This window comes from Nicotiana attenuata, unplaced genomic scaffold, assembly GCF_001879085.1.
Source record: "Nicotiana attenuata strain UT unplaced genomic scaffold, NIATTr2, whole genome shotgun sequence".
Classification (NCBI taxonomy): Eukaryota; Viridiplantae; Streptophyta; class Magnoliopsida; order Solanales; family Solanaceae; genus Nicotiana; species Nicotiana attenuata.
In genome coordinates, this window is record NW_017670625.1 from 514,238 (window position 1) to 534,652 (window position 20,415).

The following is a 20,415-nucleotide window of genomic DNA, read 5'->3' on the forward strand; positions in this document are numbered from 1 at the left end:
TCATGGTGGAATTTGGGGATTTTGGGAAACTAGGGATTTCAAAATTTGAGGATTTAGACCTCAAATTGAGGTTGGATTCCAAAATCAATTGTATATCCAGGCTCGGGGGGTGAATGGGTAATCGAGTTTTGGTCCGAATTTCAGGTTTGGACCAAGCGGGCTCAGGTGTTGACTTTTTTAAAAAATGGCCTAAATTGAATTCCTTGCTATCGTGGGTAGTTCCTAAGGCTTAAATTGAATCGTTTGGTTGGTAATTTGCTAGATTCTATTGGTCCGGAGGCTTGTGTGAAGGGAAAAGCTGTGATTGAGCAATGAGTGGCCTGTGGGTCGAGGTAAGTGTTGTGTCTAACTTTGACTCGAGGGATTAGGAATCCTTGACTTAATTGCTATGTGAAAATACATGTGAGTGACGTATAGGTGAAGTGACGAGTACCGATGCGCCACCAATTTATCTGTTTTGCATATTTTCTTCCCGTCCTTATGATATTGTCTCCCCTGCCTTAACTGCTACACGCTTTACTGGTATTTCCATGTTTAATTGCTATTTGTCAGACATTATTTTTCATTATTGAAGGTATTAGCTATCCCGTAGTTTCCTTGTCTCATATTATTGGTTTAAGCTGGTTTATCGGTATTTTATGGCATATTTGGATTGGTTTCGCTGAGTAGTATTATTTGTGTGAAGTTTCATAATGTACAAGCTTTCCGTTTGCTTTGGTTTGAGGTTTTAATATTGCGAAGAGTTTGAGTTAAATTGTGAAATTTCTGTACTTATTGAGTAATTTATGCTGATATGGTGGGATCGGGTTGCGCGTTGCAACATGAGGAATAAGGGTGATATATTAAGGAGGGATAAGGGTGAATTGCTATTATACGGTGGGATGAGGTTGCACGCCGCAATAGGAGGAATAAGGGTGAAATATTGAGGAGGAATAAGGGTGAGATGCTATTGTACGGTGGGATCGGGTTGCACGGCATAACAGGAGTAATAAGGGTGGATTGATATGGAGTAATAAGGGTGAATATTCATATTGATATTGATATATGGTGGCATCGAAATGCGCGCCGCATCAGTTTATGTATTTATGTATCTTTCTTCTTCTGTCTAAGTTATTCGGTAGCTTTGCATTTCACTTAAGGATTGGTTATAGTTGGATACTGATAAGACACTCGTGTTCTGCAATCATTCCTTGCAAGTTACTGCTTTATTTGTCCTGTTCTTCTTTCTGCTTTTATTACACACTGTATGCAGGTTATGTTGTAATTGCCCCGCCATAGTCTCGTCACTACCTCGTCGAGGTTAGGCTCTCCACTTACCAGTACATGGGGTCGGTTGTACTGATACTGCACTCTGCACTTTCTGTGCAGATTTTGGAGCAGGTAGTGGTTGATCGAGAGGTCGGTTGCAGATATTTTCAACTGGGAGACCCAAGGTAGTCCTGATGGCGTCCGCAGGCCCTGGCGACCCCTTCTACATCTCTATATTACTGTTTTCTTTATTTCAAAAATAGTTGTAATTTCTTTCAGACTGATGTCTGTAGAAAATCATAGTATGCTCGTGAATTGTGACACCGGATCTCTGGGTAGGAGTATTATGTAAAGGGAACTGATATCTACGCATCTTACATTTAATTCGATTCATATTGCCTGTTTACTGATGATTTCTAAACTGGAAAGAAATGGCTAAATAACTTCTAACGTTGGATTGCCTAGCAAATGTGATGTTAGCCGCCATCACGGTCCCGACGGTGAAAAATTCGGGTCGTGACATAAAGATATGTATTTTTCATATAAATTTTAATCACTTAACTAAAATTAGGTCACGTATATGTTCACTACATTTCGTGACTCCAAAATTAATTTGATTTGTTTTGTTCAAACACATGATTTTACTATTGTTTTATAACTTTCAGCCCTACGGGATGGAGCTTAGTTTCTAGCCACCATAGTTAAAAAGAAGCTCGATGCACAAAGTATAGAAAGGGCCACACTCAAGGAGTATGATGTAGATGCCATACCCTAATGCAAGTATTAGTGACTGTTTCCACGACTTGAATCTGTGACCTATAGGTCTCACAGAGACAACTTTATTGTTGCTGTGGCAACCATAGTCATGATGTTAATTAAGATATATCTTCTGATTGGTTATGTCACGCCCAACTATGCTTTATAAAAAGGACTAAGCGGTCGCTGCAAAATATAATCTGGTTTACAAGCCCAGAATCGAATTCCACAGGGAATTAACCTACTAATTACAACCACTAGTTTCGCACGAATTCAAGTAATCAACCTTCAGAAATATTCAATAACGATTTGAATGTTTACTAACTAAGACCAAAGTAATTAAAATGCAGTAATTTATAACTAACAGAGAAAATATTGTGGACAAGATTTGGAAAAGTCTAGGGTTATGACTTCCCCTATTGTCGGAATCTTCCCCGCCACGTTTCCTGTAAATTCGCCTAAGTATTCTCTACCTATCATGAGTACTTTGGGTGATGTAGCTCTCTCTCGAGCAACTACCATAATTTACTAGACGTATTCTATTGAACTACGCTAGCTGGCACTAATTCACCGCTCACTACGATCGCAACAAGGTTTTGTTATATCTAATCCCGCCTTTAAACCCTTCGTATTGATCTCTCAAATATATTAGGAGTGGTGTTGTTCAACAACTACCTAAATGTGTACTCTCTCTCGAGCAATATACACACTAAATAGGCACAATTAATTGAGAGCTCTTCAATCAACAACAACGAAAATATAGTTGAACAAGTAGAGAAAGATCAATGACAAATTTATTAAATATAGTGAAAAATCATCCTTCAATAGATTCCATCAAACCCTAGATGAGAGAGTTTAGCTACTCATAAATGTATCAACAATCATCATGATGTTTAAAGACATTAAACTACAAAGTAAAGAGATAAACGAAAGGAAAACTCAATTTTTTTCTTGCTCCACAGTGCCCTATCGCCTTTTTCTTCTCCAAAATAGTGCCCAACATTTACTCAACTCGTTTGGAGAGTATTTATATGTTAGGGCCAAAATTCCTCAGTCCAAATCCGGGTTGGAATCTTTTAACTCGCAACTTGTAATCACCGGGCTATAGACCTCGCGAGCCTAGGCTTATAGCGTGGTCAGCCTGACTACAGAGCTGGATACGCCTGGCCTATAGCGCGGTCAAGCTGTCTATACTTGGTCTATAGCACGGTAAAGCAGGCTATAGACCTGGCTATGCTTGGCCTGTAGCACGACTTGGGTACTTGGTAATTTTGTGCTCTTTTCTTGCATTTTCGTCTTATTTTTGTGCAACTTTCATTCGACTCTTTATTTAGATACTCCTACACATAAAACAACACAATTTAGCTCAAATATCGAATAGTTAATCATTAAACCAACAAGATATAGGGCGAGTAATGTACTAAAAGTATAGCATTTGGCTGAACATCACCCCCCCCCCCCCCCCACACACACACTTAAACGTTACTCGTCCTCGAGTCAACTACCAATTTACATTAACCTAGAGTACTTTATTTTCTTTTAGCACATCCGAAGAAAACCATACATATGACTATGGTTGATAGAAACAATTAAACTTTAGCATATGCCTTCAACACACACTTCCCTTTACTTGATGCCATACTTCAAAAATTTAATCAACACAAGACAACATGTTTATAATAATTCTAGCCTCACAAACCGACTCAGTATCACAATGCATCCATGGATTGAACACTTAACATAACAGAGACATCTAATAACGTCACCTATCCCTTGCGAAATCATGTGCCCTCACAATAAGAACAAAAGGGTAAGTCGAATCCACACACTTGAATCAAAGTGTTCAAATATATTTTAAGGATTCAGATAAATCAAAGAAATTCCTCACTCCCACGAAGAAGTCACATGCACGCACAGAGTACCATAGGCTTTCCCATTATGTAAATCTCTACTAATGTAGGCTTGCTCAATCTTAAATATATTAGGAATTTTTCATAGTTGTAATGTGGGCTAAGGGCCGGGTAGGATATATTTAGGAATAGTGTCTAACCCTCCTAAGCACTTTAACACATCACAAAATTAACTTTAAGCGCATTTTTCTTCAATACAACTTCAATTTCACAAATAATATCACCCCCAAAAATATTTCCTCTTTCTTTAAGCACTACTTTATTTCACCCACTAGCAAGGACAAGATATTTTTATTTTCTTTTGCAACATATTTTTTTTTCTTTTCAACAATACTTTTTTTTTCTCTACCATTCCTGCTAGTGGTGTATTCCTTACGATACAAATGCACATTTCTTTCCTTCATTGGTTCCACTCAAAATTCATCCAAGTTCTCTCCTTACTTCTTTTAACCCTCATTTCATGATTAAAGTGCTTTAAGAGGTAAAAGGATCAAAACAATGATAATTAAGAACAAAGGGGTATAGGCTTGTAATGTGGTTGCCAAATAAAAGTTTATAGGCTCAAAAGGATTGACTAGGGATAATTTTTATTTGTGGTAAGCATTAAGCTCAAAAAGATCAAAGAAAGCCTAAAATTATTTTTCAAACCGAGCAAAACCTAAAATTTCGCTTCAACTCACATGCCAGGCAAGTTCTAGACTCTATTGCAATGACATGGATTATACAATTTCTCACCACACATGACACATGACTCACTAATGACAGTTTCATTCCGATTCTCAAATAATTGCAAGTATTTACGGAGCCACAAAATATTAAGCATCAAGCACAAAGTGACACAAGCCAAGAAAATGAGATATAAGAGTCAATAAACATGTTATCTACTCAACAAGGTATCATAAGAATTTTCAAACTATAGGGAAGGTACTACACATGCTAGAGGCTAAATATGCTACTATCAAACTATTCAAATGCGCCTAGCAAATCTCATTTTTCCATCCTTTTATTCCCTAAATCCTACTCTACTCTAAAGATAAATAAAAAAAACTACTACATGGTTCAACTACATCCAGTGGAACGCAACTGAGGTACAAAGAAAAATCACGAGGGATTATTAATTCCTAAAATAATAAAAAGACATTTTTGGATTTTTCTGTTTTTCAATTTTTTTTTGTTAGACTTTAGTCCCTCAAGAAAACTGCCTAGGAGATCCATCGCCGGGAAGAGTCCAATCATTTCTGTATTTTTTTAAGAGATTAATTACTAAAGCAATCCTAAAAACTAAAGACTAAAGCTAGGATAGTATACTAATTATTTTATTTTATTTTTATTTTTATGCTAAAATAGAAAAGAAGAAGCTAACAAAAAAAAATTAGTTTATCTAATATTTTCAAGTCACAGAGAATATATAACCTCCCACCCCACACTTAATTCATGCAATGTCCTCAATGCATATATAAATTCATTAAGAAAAAGTAAGGTAGTAGAAAAAACTCCCTGATCAGTCATCATTATCGCCTTCATCGTCGAAGGCCCCATCTGCAGCTGTCCACCCTTCATCCTCTGCTCCCTCATCAGCATCACCATCCTCCTCCTCCCCGGACTGCTATGGCTCGGCCTCGGAACGCTTCGGCGTGTTGACATCCTCATTCTCTTGGAGTCTCTGGCCATCTCCAAGCCCAACCAAATGCTGGGCATGAGCATTGAGCGAAAAACACTCCTCCAAAATGGCCCTCTCCTCCGTAGTGGCAGGCCTCCCTCCAATCCTAAGCTGCAAGTCCATCAACCCATATAAATGGGCCATAAAGTTGTTATCTCGAGCATTGCGCTCGGCACCTGTCAGTAAGGACATAGCACTCTCCTCCTTCGCCCGGATGCTGGTGATGTCTGTCAGTCAAAGGGTGGGGGAATGACTACATCAAAATTTCGCTCCTCCTCCACATCTTCTTTTCTCAGGTACTAAGTCAGCATCTTACCGAAGGACAATCTATCAATTCTCTTGCTTGTTCTAACCTGCTCCATCTAGCGTATCAACTAGCCCACATTCACCTTCTGGCCAGCCATTAGGAAGTACAGCAGGCAAACACTTTCACGGCTAATCAGAGTCTCATGGTTGCATGGTAGTAGCCGCGTGTTGATCAATTTCAACCACACCTGAGATTTCGACTTCATTTTTCTCTTTGAAAATTTCCTATGACGTTGGGTCTTCTTGTCCCGAACCCAAGCAACCATAAAATTAACACCACAGAGAGTGTGTCTCAGTGCCGGATATGTTGGACGGGCAATGAAGTTATCGAGGGGCTCCCGGGAACATTCGGGGCTCCCAAGTAATTGCATATAGCTGATGCAGAAAAATCAATCTACCTCCCCCGAATAGGCACTAGCTGCTCATGATTATTCGGATCATAACCGACGTAAAACTCACGGACAAGGTTTACGTTGATATCCCCAGTGTTTCCAAATAGTAGCTCAATCCAAGATCATGAATACCTTTCTAAATTGGTTGATACTTAGATTTTAGATGGCGCTCATGAACCGCTGACTCAGAGTGTATATGTCTCGGCCGACAAAGCTTGTACCAGTCCTTGGAAGACGGGGGTATAACCAAATTCTCACTGTCCCGCAGGTTGTGGGCGTGAGGTTGCTATAGCTGCAACTGCTTGCAACCCCTCAACCTGACTTGAAGTGGCCTCCCCTCCTTTACTCTTTTTCGGTGGAGGTGCGGAGGAAGCCTTGGCTTTGGTAAGAGCAATGGCCTAGCCCTTTCCTTTATCGTTGTCCTTCTTAGGAGGCATATTTGTACCTACACAAGTAGACATTAGTCCGCCTTAGAGACATTGAATAATTCAAAACATGATATTATGACCCCATTGTTAAGAGTTCATCACATGATATTCACAATTTTTGAGGCTCAAATTTCACCTCGTTATTTTTGCATGAGAATCAATCAATGGCACAACAATGTATATTACTATCGCGATGCATATAGCTACCATCTCGGCTACGGTTCCCCACCCCACACTTAAGATTCCAAGGGGTGCATGAAGACATAGAACTAGTATTACAATCCCGGAGACTCAGGCTCCAATGGGGAAAAAGAATGCCTTTGAGGCATTTTGACAAATACTTAGCGTGCACTAGTGCCATGGAAGTGCTTGTAGGAATGAGGGGTTACCTCACTCTACCAAATCGGCTTGGAATTTCGTGCTACCACCCTTGTAAACAACAACAATACCATTCCTATGGGGTTTATGGGGTTAGGAAAAACAAGCACATTGTTACTATGAAGAACATACCCAAAAGTTATCCGATCACTTCGCCCAATTCGAAATTTGACAAAGAAAAGAGTTAGAAACGATACCTTAGATGCTTAGGAGGGAGGTTGCTCTTCAATTGATATTGCTAGTGAGTGTGAGTGGAGGAATGTATGAACTTTTAATGGAGTTCTTGTAAGTGAGAGAGGGAGAGGAAGGCTGGCAGTGGGTGTTTGGAGAGGGAAAAGGAACGTGTGTGTGTGTAGGGCAGTGTGTTTACATAAGGTTGGGCGTGTGTTATGTTTGGGAAGGGCTGGGCGGGTAGTTGTTTAATTAAGGGTAGGTGTTTTAAGAAAATAAAATAAGAAGAGAAGAAATTAAAAAAAAATATTTGAACTTACTTGGCGCCGCGAGGTCTGCCGCGGGGTGGATCTCACTACAGCCCAGACGACGCGAGGTGGGCAGCGAGCCAGAGACTGGGCGACGCGAAGGTACAGACTGTGTGGCGCGAGGTAGGCCGCAAGGTCCAGGGCAATTTAGAGCGCGCGATGCCAGCTATTTGACGTGATTCTTGCCTCACTTGGCGAGGTACGGAACGTATGCACGTGGTTTTCATTCAATTTTGTGAACTACTCCAAGCGTTATGACCTCCAACGTGCTCCAATGCATGTTCAAACACCAAGATTTAACTAAAAAAACTTGTTAGTGCCTAAAAACAAAAACAAAATTCTAGTTAAGCTAAAATAAACTACGAATTGGGTTGCCTCCCAACGAGCGCCTTAATTAACGTCACGGCATGACGAATACAATATTACAATAGGTTTCCTCCCACGAAGAGCCTGATTTAACATCGCGGCTTGATGTAGGCAATCGAACTCAAGGTTCACTCAACATTTGAGGCTCCTTCAAATGAATCACCGATACAACATTTTCCTCATCCATGCCAAGGTAATGTTTCAACTTTTTACCAATGACTCTAAACCTGTTCGTTCCATCCTCGGATTAATTTTCTACAGCTCCACTTGAGAATTCTTGCAAAACTCTAAATGGTCCCGACCATCTAGATTTCATCTTACCCAAAAATAATTTCAATCTTGAATTATACAATAACTCCACATCTCCGGATTTGAAAATCCTTTCTTGAATATGCTTATCGTGCATCATCTTCATCCTTTCTTTGTACAACCTGGTGCTCTCAAAAGCATGGCAACAGAACTCATCAAGTTCATGAAGCTATGTGACTCTACTTGTACCAGTTGCCTCTATGTCAAGATTTAGAGGGTGTTTGGATGGGCTTAAAAGCTGGTCAAACCAGCTTTTAAGCACTTTTTTATGGGATGGAGTGTTTGGATAAAAAAAGCTGCTTAAAAAAAGCAAAAAAGTGCTTAAAAAAAGCTAAAAGCAAGAAGTTGGTCTACCCCAACTTTTTTTATTTTGGCTTAAAAGCCATTTTGGTTTGACCAGCGAAATTACCCTCCTGTCCCTTATAACTTTTTATAATACCAAAATTGCCCCCGGTAAAAGAAACCCTAAATCATCGTGTTTCCCATATTTTCTTCCGTTGAACTTTGAAGACTGCCTCTCCTTTCATCTTCATCATCTCTCCTTCATCTTTAAGGAAGCTCTTTCTTTGAACGAGATTATCCAATAGCCATCTCACAAAATTATTGTTTGACCAGCGAAATTATCGTTGTAAGTGCTTCTCGATCCTTAATTGTATATTTTTGTTTGAATTGGAAAATTTTACTGATTTGATTATACATGTTGTCGAGCAGTATTTACATCGCACAGTAATCATCACCTATCAGCTTCAATCACGCCCCCTTATGGATGAAAAAAGATCTGTGCTCTTAGAAATTTTGTTCCACATAAGTTGATTTCAAACAGACTTTATTCATAATTTTATTTTTCTTGGTTTTTGTTAATTGATCTGTGCTCTTAGAAATGGGTGCAGAAATTACAAGTCAACAATACTTGCTTTGTAAAGTTATAAAGAAGAATGAATCTTCGACAACAGAAAAAATATAAAACCAAAAGAAACATACCNTTGACTAATGACACTGTAATTTGAATAGGCAATGTACTTGACTAGTGGACAATCCCCAAGGACGACACGTGCTTACATTAACCTTCCTAAAAAAATTACTACTTTTTTTGTTTGATTAACAGATAAAATATCAGAAAAAGAATTTCTCTAAATATGACTTCCAAAGAGAAAAATAAAATTTTACAAGTCATTGAAATCCCTCTTTTTGAGCTTCTTTACTTCGTTAATGGCTCCCTTGGCAACGCTTGAAGAAAGAAAAGAAAAAGATGGGGAAAAAAAATATTAGGAAAATACAGTTAACCACAATAAAATTTTAAAAAGTATAATTTTAACGTTTTTATGCTAGTGAGATACACTCTTTATGCCACGTAGACTCGGAGGGTGTTATTTATTACATTTCAAACAATGATAAGGGGTCATAAAACCTCCACAAAGTATAAGGGTGCAATTGGTAAAATAGGTTATCCCGATAACAACAATAAAACAACAAGAGAGCTGAATGCTCACTCTACTAAGAGGGTGTTTGGATGGGCTTAAAAGCTGGTCAAACCAGCTTTTAAGCACTTTTTTATGGATGGAGTGTTTGAATAAAAAAAAAAAGTGCTTAAAAAAAGCAAAAAAGTGCTTAAAAAAAGCTAAAAGCAACAAGTTGGTCTACCCCAACTTTTTTTATTTTAGCTTAAAAGCCATTTTGGTTTGACCAGTGAAATTACGCTCCTGTCCCTTATAAGTTTTTATAATACCAAAATTACCCCCCGTCAAAGAAACCCTAAATCATTGTGTTTCTCCTATTTTCTTCAGTTTGAACTTTGAAGACTGCGGTCTCCTTTCATCCTCATCGATCTCTGCTTCATCTTTAAATTTTCTGCGCTTTTCTTCAAGCAATTCGGTGGAAAATCAATTATCGTTGTAAGTTCTTCTCGATCCTTATTGTATATTTTTGTTTAAATTGGATTCTGATATCTTGTGTTCTTCACAATATTGAAGTATCTTTCAGTTTCAAGTTACCACAAAATCTTTAGTCACAGTTTCCATGTTGTGTTTTATTCGCCAAAACTTACAATCTCATCTTTATGACTCTAAATTGGCACTTCTCTTTTTATGTGTTTCCATTTACACAAACTTTAATTTTATCTCGGTGGTTATAATTATCAAGAAAAGTTCCCAGCTATTAGCCGTTGGCTTCTAAAGCTATTGTCACAGTGTAGAAAAATAAACTTGAGTGGTTCTTCAGCTCAAGTCCAACCACACATAGTTCCTGATACAGCTTGCCATAATTTGATGTATGTCCACAAAAAATTTAAAAAATAAGTAAAAGGATATGCAAATGACTAACATCTATTTCCCAATACAGAAATAGAATTAAGAGATGCTCTGTGCTTTTGATAGTTCTCAAGCATGACATATTCAGAGCTTTGAAGGGCACATATCACCAGGCAATCGTTAATCTTTATTTAGCTGTTTGTTTCTTATAGGTATTAATGTAGTAGAAAGTTGTAACAATACTGTACCTTTTCCACTCTTATCAAGTTTGGTGGCTTATGATTTGAATAATATTTATCCTTGAATCATTAGAACGGTAAGAGTTCCAGCTTAGTTTATGATGAGTGTTGTAGTGCAAGGTTGTAGTTCAGTGACTGTGTACTTAAGTTTCTTCATGTGAGTGTTGGCATAGGATGGTTATAAAGTGGAAACAATACCATTTATGTGTAAACTTTATTATAGTTTTATGTATTTAGATGTTGTGATTGTATGACTAAACTTTTATTAAATTAAAAATTTTGTTTGTTAAGCTTACTATTGTTAAGCTTCAGGTAACATTTATGTTAAATGTTAAAAACTAGCTTCAGTTGTAAAGCTTATGAATTTGTAAAGCTTTTAGTAAAGCTTTTAGTTAGCGTATCAATTTGTAAAGCTAACTTACAAATTCAGAGGGAATTTAGTTAGCTTTACTTATGTTTTTATTTAGTAAAGCTTTTAGTTCTTAACTCCTCTTTACTTATGTTTTTATTTTCAGTTAAATGAAGAGTTCAAACTCTAGTGACATAATAAATCCTTATTCAATTTATTCGTCAGACGATGAAGATGAAGAAGAACTGGAGGAAATACAGAGGGAGCAAGATGAGAAGGAATGGACTGCTTTATGTCAAATAGCAGGTAAATTGATATTGATGTATTACAAAAAATACCTATGCAAGGAACCTTGTCGTACATCTAGTCGCTCCGGAAATGCATTTATTCAAGAGATATTAAGAGGAAACGAGACTCATTGTTATGAAAATTTTCGATTGAGGAAGTCGGTGTTTGTTGATCTATCGAATGACTTAACTGAAAAGTATGGGCTTAAACCCACACGTGGAATGTCTATACACGAGATGTTAGGCATGTTCTTGATGACTTGTGCACATGGAGCTGGAAATCGATTGATACAGGAAATCTTTCAACATTCGGGAGAAACAATTCATAGACACTTTCATAGTGTTTTAAAGGCGATTTGTGAGCTTGCAAGAGATATAATTAGACCACATCAAAATTATAATGATGGTACAGGAGCTCACAAGCCATGTAATGGTCGATATCTCCCTTTCTTTAGAGTAAGAAATATTTTTACATAATTATTTTTTATTAAATTTATAACTTAACTTTTATATGTATTACTAACTTAAGTTAAATTTATACTTGTAAATGTATGTAGGATTGTATTGGAGCACTTGATGGAACACATGTTAAAGCAAGATTACCGCAAGGTCAAGAGATACCATATATTGGACGTAAAGGTTATCCGACTCAAAATATTCTTGTTGTCGTAGATTTTAATATGTGTTTTACATTTGCATGGGCTGGGTGGGAAGGAGCAGCTCACGATAGTCGTATATTTGGTGAGGCCCTTCGTAGACCAGAACTAAACTTTCCACATCCAATTGGAAACAAGTATTATCTAGTTGATGCAGGATATCCTCACATGAAGGGATATATGGCTCCATACAAAGGAGATAATGTGAGATATCACCTAGCACAATTCCGCCGCGGTGCAACAAGACAATTGCGAGAACCAAGAGGGCGAATTGAAAAATTTAACTATTTGCATTCTTCTTGTAGAAATATTGTAGAGCGCACATTTGGGGTTTGGAAAGCAAGATGGTCTATTTTTGCGAGACATGCCTTTCTATCACATTGACACTCAAAGAGACATCGTACTTGCTACCATGGCCATTCATAACTATATTAGAAAGAAATGCAATATGGATGATGCATTCCGAGCAGCTGAGAATGAGAGATATGTTCCATCTGTTGATCCTGATGTTGGTACATCTTTGAGAGCTAATAACAATATAAATGCGAAAAATGTGGAAGAGCAAAGTGATCTTGTTTGGATGGGTCTTCGCGATTTGATTGCTAATGAAATTTGTGAAGCTTGATACTTGTAGTTTATATGAATCTTTTAAAACACTAATATTTATTATTTTACATTTCAATTGAGAAATATTATTTTGTACTAATTGCAGGTTGACTTTAACAGGCTATTGAAAAACAAATACTCTTGACAAACATATGTAACATAACTGGCGACACTCATAATCTCATGAAAGTCATTTATAATTTGAATTTGTTATGTAGACATTTATACCTAATATTCACGTCATTGAAAAAAATAAGGAAACGGGTAAATTAAAATTAAATTAAAATATAAATTATTTTTTGAAAAACGTCATTAACATACTATTGAAAAACAAATACTCTTGACAAACAAATAAAAAAAACTATCTTAAGTAATTATTTAAATTAAAATATAAATTATTTTTTGTTTGCATTACTTATGAATCAAGTATATTGTAGTAATCAGCTCCTTTTATAATGTTAACAGCTTTAAGGATATTTCTGTCTTTTTAACAGAAAAAAGTTCTTACAAGCACTTGTTTACCAAACACTTCAACAGCTTTTTTTAAGCTTCAGCACTTTTATCCAAACAGGTAACTGCTTATTTATAAAACAAGTTTCAGCACTTAAAAGCTGCTTTTAAGCACAAGTGCTTAAAAGCTACTTTTTTCCAGCTAATCCAAACGGGCTCTTAATTGCCTTAATTTCCAAAAAGCTCTATGCTCTTACTCCACTGGTAAGTGGCATGGCTTTCCAAACACCAATTTGTACGGGGACATACCAATCAGAGTTTTTAATGCACTGCGGTAGGTCCATAGTGCATCATCCAATTTTTTTGCCCAATCAATCTGAGTAGCAGTTCAAGTTTTGGTCAAAACACTCTTGATTTCTCTGTTTGAAACCTCCACTTTCCCACTAGTTTGTGGGTGATACGGAGTGGCAACCTTATGGCGAATGCCATATTTCTCCAACAACTTTGCAAAGGCTCGGTTGCAGAAGTGGGTGCCTACATCACTGATGATCACTCTTGAAGTGCCAAATGGGGTGAAGATATTTTGTCTTAGAAAACCAATAACTCCCTTTGCATCATTTGTTGGGAATGCCACGGCTTCTACCCCAATTTCGAGCATAGTCCACAGCTACCAGTATGTACTTATTGCCATATGAGCTGACAAATGGTCCAATAAAATCAATTTCCCATACATCAGATACTCCCACCTCTTGAATTGGGTTCATGGGCATCTCATGTCGTCGGGAAATATTCCTCGTCCGTTGGCACTCATCACAACCCTTTACCCAAAAGTTTGCGTCTTTAAACAATGTCGGCCAATAATAGCCCGACTCCAACACTTTAGCAGCTGTCCTTACTCTTCCAAAATGGCCTCCATAAGGCGAAGCATGACTTGCCTGCAAAATAGAAGCTTGATCTATCTCGGGAATACATTTCCGTATCATGTTATCAATACAAATCCTAAACAAATATGGTTCATCCCAGAAATACATGCGATAATCATGAAAGAACTTTTTCTTCTGCATAGAGGACAAATCATAGGGAACAATACCGCTCGCCAGGTAGTTTGAAATATCGGTATACCATGGCGCTACCTTAAGGCTCGTGGCTAAAAGTTGTTCATATGGGAAAGCCTCCACGATTTCTTGCACCTCAACCCTCTTTTCAGCTCCTCCAAGCCTGGATAAGTGATCAACTACTTGGTTTTCCATTCCCTTTTGGTCACGGATTTCCAGATCGAAATCTTGCAGCAGTAGCAGCCATCGAATTAGGCACGAATTTGACTCCTTATTCTAATTAGGTACCTGAGAGCAGCATGGTCAATATAAATAATTACCTTCGAACCTATCAGGTATGACCTGAATTTGTCAAATGCGAACACCACTGCTAGCATCTCTTTCTCGGTTACTGTGTAATTCAGTTGGGCACCACTCAAGGTTCTACTTGCATAGTATATTGGATGCATGACTTTATCTTTTCTCTGCCCAAGGACTGCTCCCACAGCATAGTCGTTTGCTTCACACATCAGCTCAAAAGGTTGTTCCCAGTCAGGTGCCACTATGATTGGTAAAGTCACCTGTCTCTTTCTTCAACTCCTCAAAAGCTACTTTGCAGTCATCAGAAAATACAAAGGGGTGATCTTTTTCAAGCAATTTACAGAAAGTTTTAGAAATTTTGGAAAAAGCTTTTATAAATCGCCTATAGAAGCCGGCGTGACCAAGGAAACTTCTTATGGCTTTGATGGAATTGGGTGAAGGTAACTTCTCAATTACATCAACCTTAGCACAGTCCACCTTAATGCCCATATTTGACACTAGGTGTCCCAAGACTATACCTTCCTATACCATAAAATGGCACTTTTCCCAGTTCAGTACCAGATTAATCTCCATACACCTCTTCAATACTCTTTTTAAGTTCATAAGGCAATCATCGAATGAGTTCCCCACCACTAAGAAGTCATCCATGAAAACCTCCATTATGTCCTTTACTATATCTGTGAAGATGGCCATCATGCATATTTGGAATGTGGCCAGTGCATTGCATAGGCCAAACGACATTCTCCGAAAGGCATAGATGCCATACGGATAGGTGAACAACGTTTTCTCTCTATCCTCCGAGGCAATAGAGATCTGGTTATACTTCGAGTATCCATCCAGGAAGATAAAATGGGACCTCCCGCCAGTCTATCTAACATTTGATCAATGAATAGTAGCAAAAAATGATCTTTCGGGTGGCTTTGTTCAATCTTCTGTAATCCATATAGATTCGCCATCTTGTGACTGTTCTTATTGAGATCAACTTGTTGTTCCTATTTTGCACTACAATTATTCCACCCTTCATTGGCACACACTGAACTGGACTGACCTAGTTGTTGTCAGAGAGGGGGAAGATGATTCCTATATCTAACCACTTTATCACTTCTTTCTTCACCACTTCTTTCATGTTGGGGTTCAACCTTCTTTGATGTTCTCTGAAAGGTTTGTGCCCATCTTCCAGTAGAATCTTATGCATACAAAATATTGGGTTGATACCCTTTATGTCTGCAATGTTCCACCCAATTGCGGTCTTGCACTCCTTCAAAACCTGCAAAAGTTGTTCTACCTGCACATCTAACAAACCAGATGAGATAATAACAGGTAATGCCGAACTAGGTCACAAGAAAGCATACCTGAGGTGGGACGACAACAGTTTTAGCTCCAACTGTGGTGGCTCTTCAATTGATGGCTTAGCTAGAGGGGTCTTTCTTTCTTTTAAGTGTAAAGTCTCGAATTCGAGCTATCTTTTCTAGTACCCTTGGCCTTCAAGGTCCAAAACCCACTCCCCTAAGTCCTCACTATCTACCTCTTCTACGTTCATTAGGCAGGCTGCTATAGGGTCTTTTGTGTTCAGTGCCTCATCTTCCTCGTCCAGAATCACATCCACGACTTCAATTAGAGAGCAATTAGCAAACTCACTGGGTTGCAGCATAGACTTCTGCACGTTGATTGTTATTTATTCATTGTTTAATCTTATCTTTAACTCCCCAGTTTCACAATCAATCAGGGCTGTCCCTGTGGCCAAGAATGGCCTTCCCAAAATTATGGGAATCTCTTCATCAACCTCGCAGTCTAGAATGACAAAATCAGCTGGAAACAAAAACTTCCAACCTGCACAAGTACATCATCAAGTATATCTAATGGCCTTTTCACCGTTCGGTCGGCTAGCTATAGTAACATGGATGTGGGTCTTGCTCTTCCAATGCCTAATCTTTTATAGATATACAAGGGCATCAAGTTTATGCTTACCCCCAAATCACACAATGCTTTAGCAAAAGCATAGCTGTCTATTGTGCATGGGATTATAAAACTCCTTGGGTCGGATATCTTCTCAGCTATGGGTCTTGTCATGACAACACTACAGGTCTGAGTTAGTGTAACAGTTGCCAAGTCTTGAAAGTCTAACTTGCGAGACATCAAGTCCTTCATCATTTTTGCATAACCGGGAATCTCCCTCAAGGCATCCATCAGTGGGATATTCACCTGAATCTGCTATAACATCTATATGAATTTCTTATATTGCTCATCCTTCTAATATTTGGCCAACTTCCGTGGAAAGGGTGTTGGAGGTCTCTTCTTTCCTGTGGCTTGAGTTAGATCCCGCTGAGGCACTTTTTCTAATGCCTTCTCTTGCACCTTCTCAGTCCCCTTTGCAACCTCTTTTTCTTTGTTTATTCATCTTGGGTTGGCTAGACTCTTACTTCTGTTAGCTCAGTTGACTCAACTACCTCAATTGGTACTAGCACAAGTATCTCAGTTGGTCGACTCTCGCGAGCGATTTATTTCTCTAAATCAAGATCTCTACCATTTCTTAGACTCACAGCCATCAGCTGCTTCGGGCACTGCTCCTTCAGGTTACCATGTGTGTCCGCAGGTAACGTCCCTGAGGACGATTGTTAAGGGCCATGGATATTTGCCCTAGTTGAATCTCAATGCCCTTGATAGCTGAGTTATGTAATACTACCTTTTCGTGCATCTGGTGTGCCTTTTGTTGCATCTGGTGGACCTTTTCTTCCATTTTTCCGCTGGACCCAATGAGTTGTTGCAGCATTCCTTTAGTTTCAAACAATCCATCATCTTGTTGCACTGTTTGTTGCTGTTGAGGTTGTTGATAAGCTAGCTACTGATTCTGCTGATTATACCCTTGTTGCCTTTGATAAGGCACAACCTGACCCTATGGTCGTGCAGCTCCAGGATTATTATTATTATTATTGTACTGCTGATGTGCTGGTCTATTGTTGTTAGATCATATTTTAATGATGCAATTAATATGCATGTGCAGGAGTTCAAAGAAGTAAAAAGGAACTATTGGAACGGCTATGTCGAACAAGGAAGGAAATCATTCAGAAGGGAAGCTGCCTGAAATACTTACGATGTACAAGGAAAGAAACAGTACTACATCAGCAAATCAGGATTAGCTCCATGATTTTGGGAAATCAAATCTGCCATAATGGAATAAAGATTCAACGCAATCTGTGATTGACGAGTCCGATCAAATCACTGATGAACTATTGAAGCTAGAAGATCCGGACGGCGGTCAAGATTGGAAGGTCCAACAATCAAGGAAGAATCCTGTCAAACCCGTTATCTGCCGAAGGAAAAGGTCTGAAGAGAAGCAACGGATAGTTCTTTATTCTTGGAAAGAATCAACTTTTTCCAAGGATCAAAACCCTTGGGTTGACAAGCCTTCACCATTGATCCTTGTATAAATTCACAGTGTAACTCTATCCTTAGCATACTTTGATCAAACCAAAATAACTCTCTTCATTCTACTGCAAACAAGCATAGTAGCCTATATAGATCTGCTGTGTAACAAGTCAGGGATAGAAAGAGGGCATACAACTGGTGAGGCATTGTATCAAACGAGTGCTAGAGAAACTGAGCGACATACATCAAATTTGTACTCGAAAGAAAACTTATTCACTCGAAGAGAAATCCCTTGCAACCCAAGGGGGCTGGATTAGGATTCACATTTAATCCGAACCAGTATAAAAATTCCTAGTGTCTTTAAATTTTTGCATTTACTTTCTGCTTATTACCTCGAATTACTATATCTGCAAGATTGACATATTTAGTCGACTACTTAAGTTTTAAGTCAACTTGTTAACGATTAACTTTAATTATCTACAATTCACCCCCCCTCTTGTACTTTCAATTGGTATCAAAGCAAGGCTCACACTCTTGTTTTCTGCTTAACAGCTTGTGAGAAAAAGATCATGGCAAATCAGGTTATCATAGGAGCTCTCTTTCGGGAAGGAACTTCACAAGTAAGGCCACCTTACTTCAATGGACAACATTTTTCCCACTGAAAAATCCGAATGGAAATCTTCACCAAGGCATACGACGTCAAGGTGTGGAGAGTTATCAAGAAGGGAAACTATCCACTGCCTGCCAGCACTCCACCACTCGCTGATCCTGATGACATAGACTCATACACAAAAGAACAACTGGAAGCTGTCTAAATAAATCACAAGGCAAGAAATCTGCTTCACAATGCGATAAATGGTGAATAATATGAGAAAATATCTAGCTGTGATACAGCCAAAGAGATGTGGGACAAACTTGAGGTTACCTACGAAGGTACCAGCAAAGTAAAGGAAACTCACATCAATATGCTAGTTCACGACTATGAACTGTTCTCAATGAAGGAAGGAGAATCTATCGAAGAAATGTTTGCCAGGTTCAGTAAGATAATCAGCGACTTGAAAGCTTTTGGCAAACCTTACACCAATGGCGATCAAGTTAGGAAAATTCTCAGAAGTCTACCAACCACTTGGCAGACCAAAGTGGTCACCCTGGAATCTCAAGATCTTAACAAGTTATCATATGATGAACTTCGAGGAGAAAAAGAAAAGTGTTGCATTCAAAACTACTACTGAAGCGGCTGAAAATGAAATTGATGATCCTGAAACCCTACAAGAAGAAATTGCTATGATGTCTAGAAACATGGATGGACTGATGAGAAGATATAGAAATACAAAGAAAGGGAGATTTCCACCAAGAAGATCTAGACAATACAACGAACAAGATAAGAATGATGGAAAATGCTACGAATGTGGAAAATTTGGACACATCCAAGCGGAGTGTCCAGAAATGAAAAGGAAGATCTCTAGAGGATTAAACAAAAACAGATCATTTGGAAGCTGGAGCGATTAGGATGACTCAAACCATGAAGAAATAGCAAGTCTCTACTTCATGACAATCCTAGAAAATGAGATCAACAAAACTTCAGGATGCTGGACAGATGAAGTTGATTCAGATGATGAAAACTCTTTTATGGCAAGAGGAGAAACTAGCGAGGTAAGATCTTATGACTGTGATAGATGCAATGAATTGGAGGACATTCTTGATTCCACCTTAAAAGAGTCTCAAAAAATGATGAATGAGCTTAAGAGACTCACTATGGAAATCAAAGACGGGAAACTCATATATGAAGTATGTGAAATTAAAAAGGACGTACTTCAAGAAGAGTTTGAGGAATTGCAAATGCAGCTTAACAGCTTGCACAAATCCACCAGTCACAGTTCTGTTAGGTCAAACCAGACGACTTACAAGTCAACTGGAAAGGAACCAATCAGAACTAAATCGAACAGTCGATCGGACCAGTCGACTTACAAGTCAACTGGAACGGAATCAGCTAATCTCATGATAGCTAGTTCCAATGCTTATGAAAGACCTGAAAACAGGTCTGCGGCTAAATGTCACTACTATAACAAAAGGGGGCATAAATATTCTGGTTGTCAATTTCGTAAACATCATATGTCTGGATGGGTTTGGAAACCTAAAAACTCTGAACCCAGTAACACTAACTCTCCAGGACCCAAGAAAGCTTGGGTACCTAAAAGAAAGTAATTATTATGTATTGCAGGAACACCACAGAATAAGTCGCAAAGGAAAATGGTACCTAGATAGTGCGTGTTCCAGTCACATGACAGGTGACAAAAATCTTTTTAAGGAGGTTACAAAGATTGATGGAGGAAGCGTCAAATTTGGAGATGATTCAAGAGGCAAAATAGTTGGAACTGGAACTATTCCTTTCAACAACAACTGTGACATTACTGAGGTATATCTTGTTGATGGACTAAACTACAACCTCCTCAGTATAAGTCAACTCTGTGACTCAGGATATGAGGTAAAGTTTAAGGAACAGGCTGTGCCATAGAAGACGAATCAGGTAAAATAATTCTTCCTGGAAAAAGGTACGGAAATGTTTACATACTTGATGGATTTGAAAATATAGATGGTCACATTTGCCTAACTTCTATATCTGATGATC

The 20,415-nt window shown here is 38.4% G+C and overlaps 1 protein-coding gene across 1 annotated transcript; it reads left to right on the top strand.

Annotated features, from left to right (window-relative positions):
* Positions 1–11,236: 11,236 nt before the first annotated feature.
* On the top strand, positions 11,237–12,634 carry LOC109241649. The gene is made up of 3 exons (XM_019408407.1): positions 11,237–11,809; positions 11,911–12,213; positions 12,326–12,634. The coding sequence occupies exons 1-3, from the start codon at positions 11,237–11,239 to the stop codon at positions 12,632–12,634; spliced, it is 1,185 nt and encodes a 394-aa protein (XP_019263952.1).
* Positions 12,635–20,415: the final 7,781 nt, after the last annotated feature.

Bases quoted from the DNA above. Each gene is read 5' to 3' on its own strand.
- LOC109241649 (XM_019408407.1), top strand. From the start codon at position 11,237: ATGAAGAGTTCAAACTCTAGTGACATAATAAATCCTTATTCAATTTAT. The intron at 11,810-11,910 runs GTAAGAAATATT...AAATGTATGTAG, and splicing joins GATATCTCCCTTTCTTTAGA to GATTGTATTGGAGCACTTGA. The intron at 12,214-12,325 runs GTGAGATATCAC...GAAATATTGTAG, and splicing joins CTCCATACAAAGGAGATAAT to AGCGCACATTTGGGGTTTGG.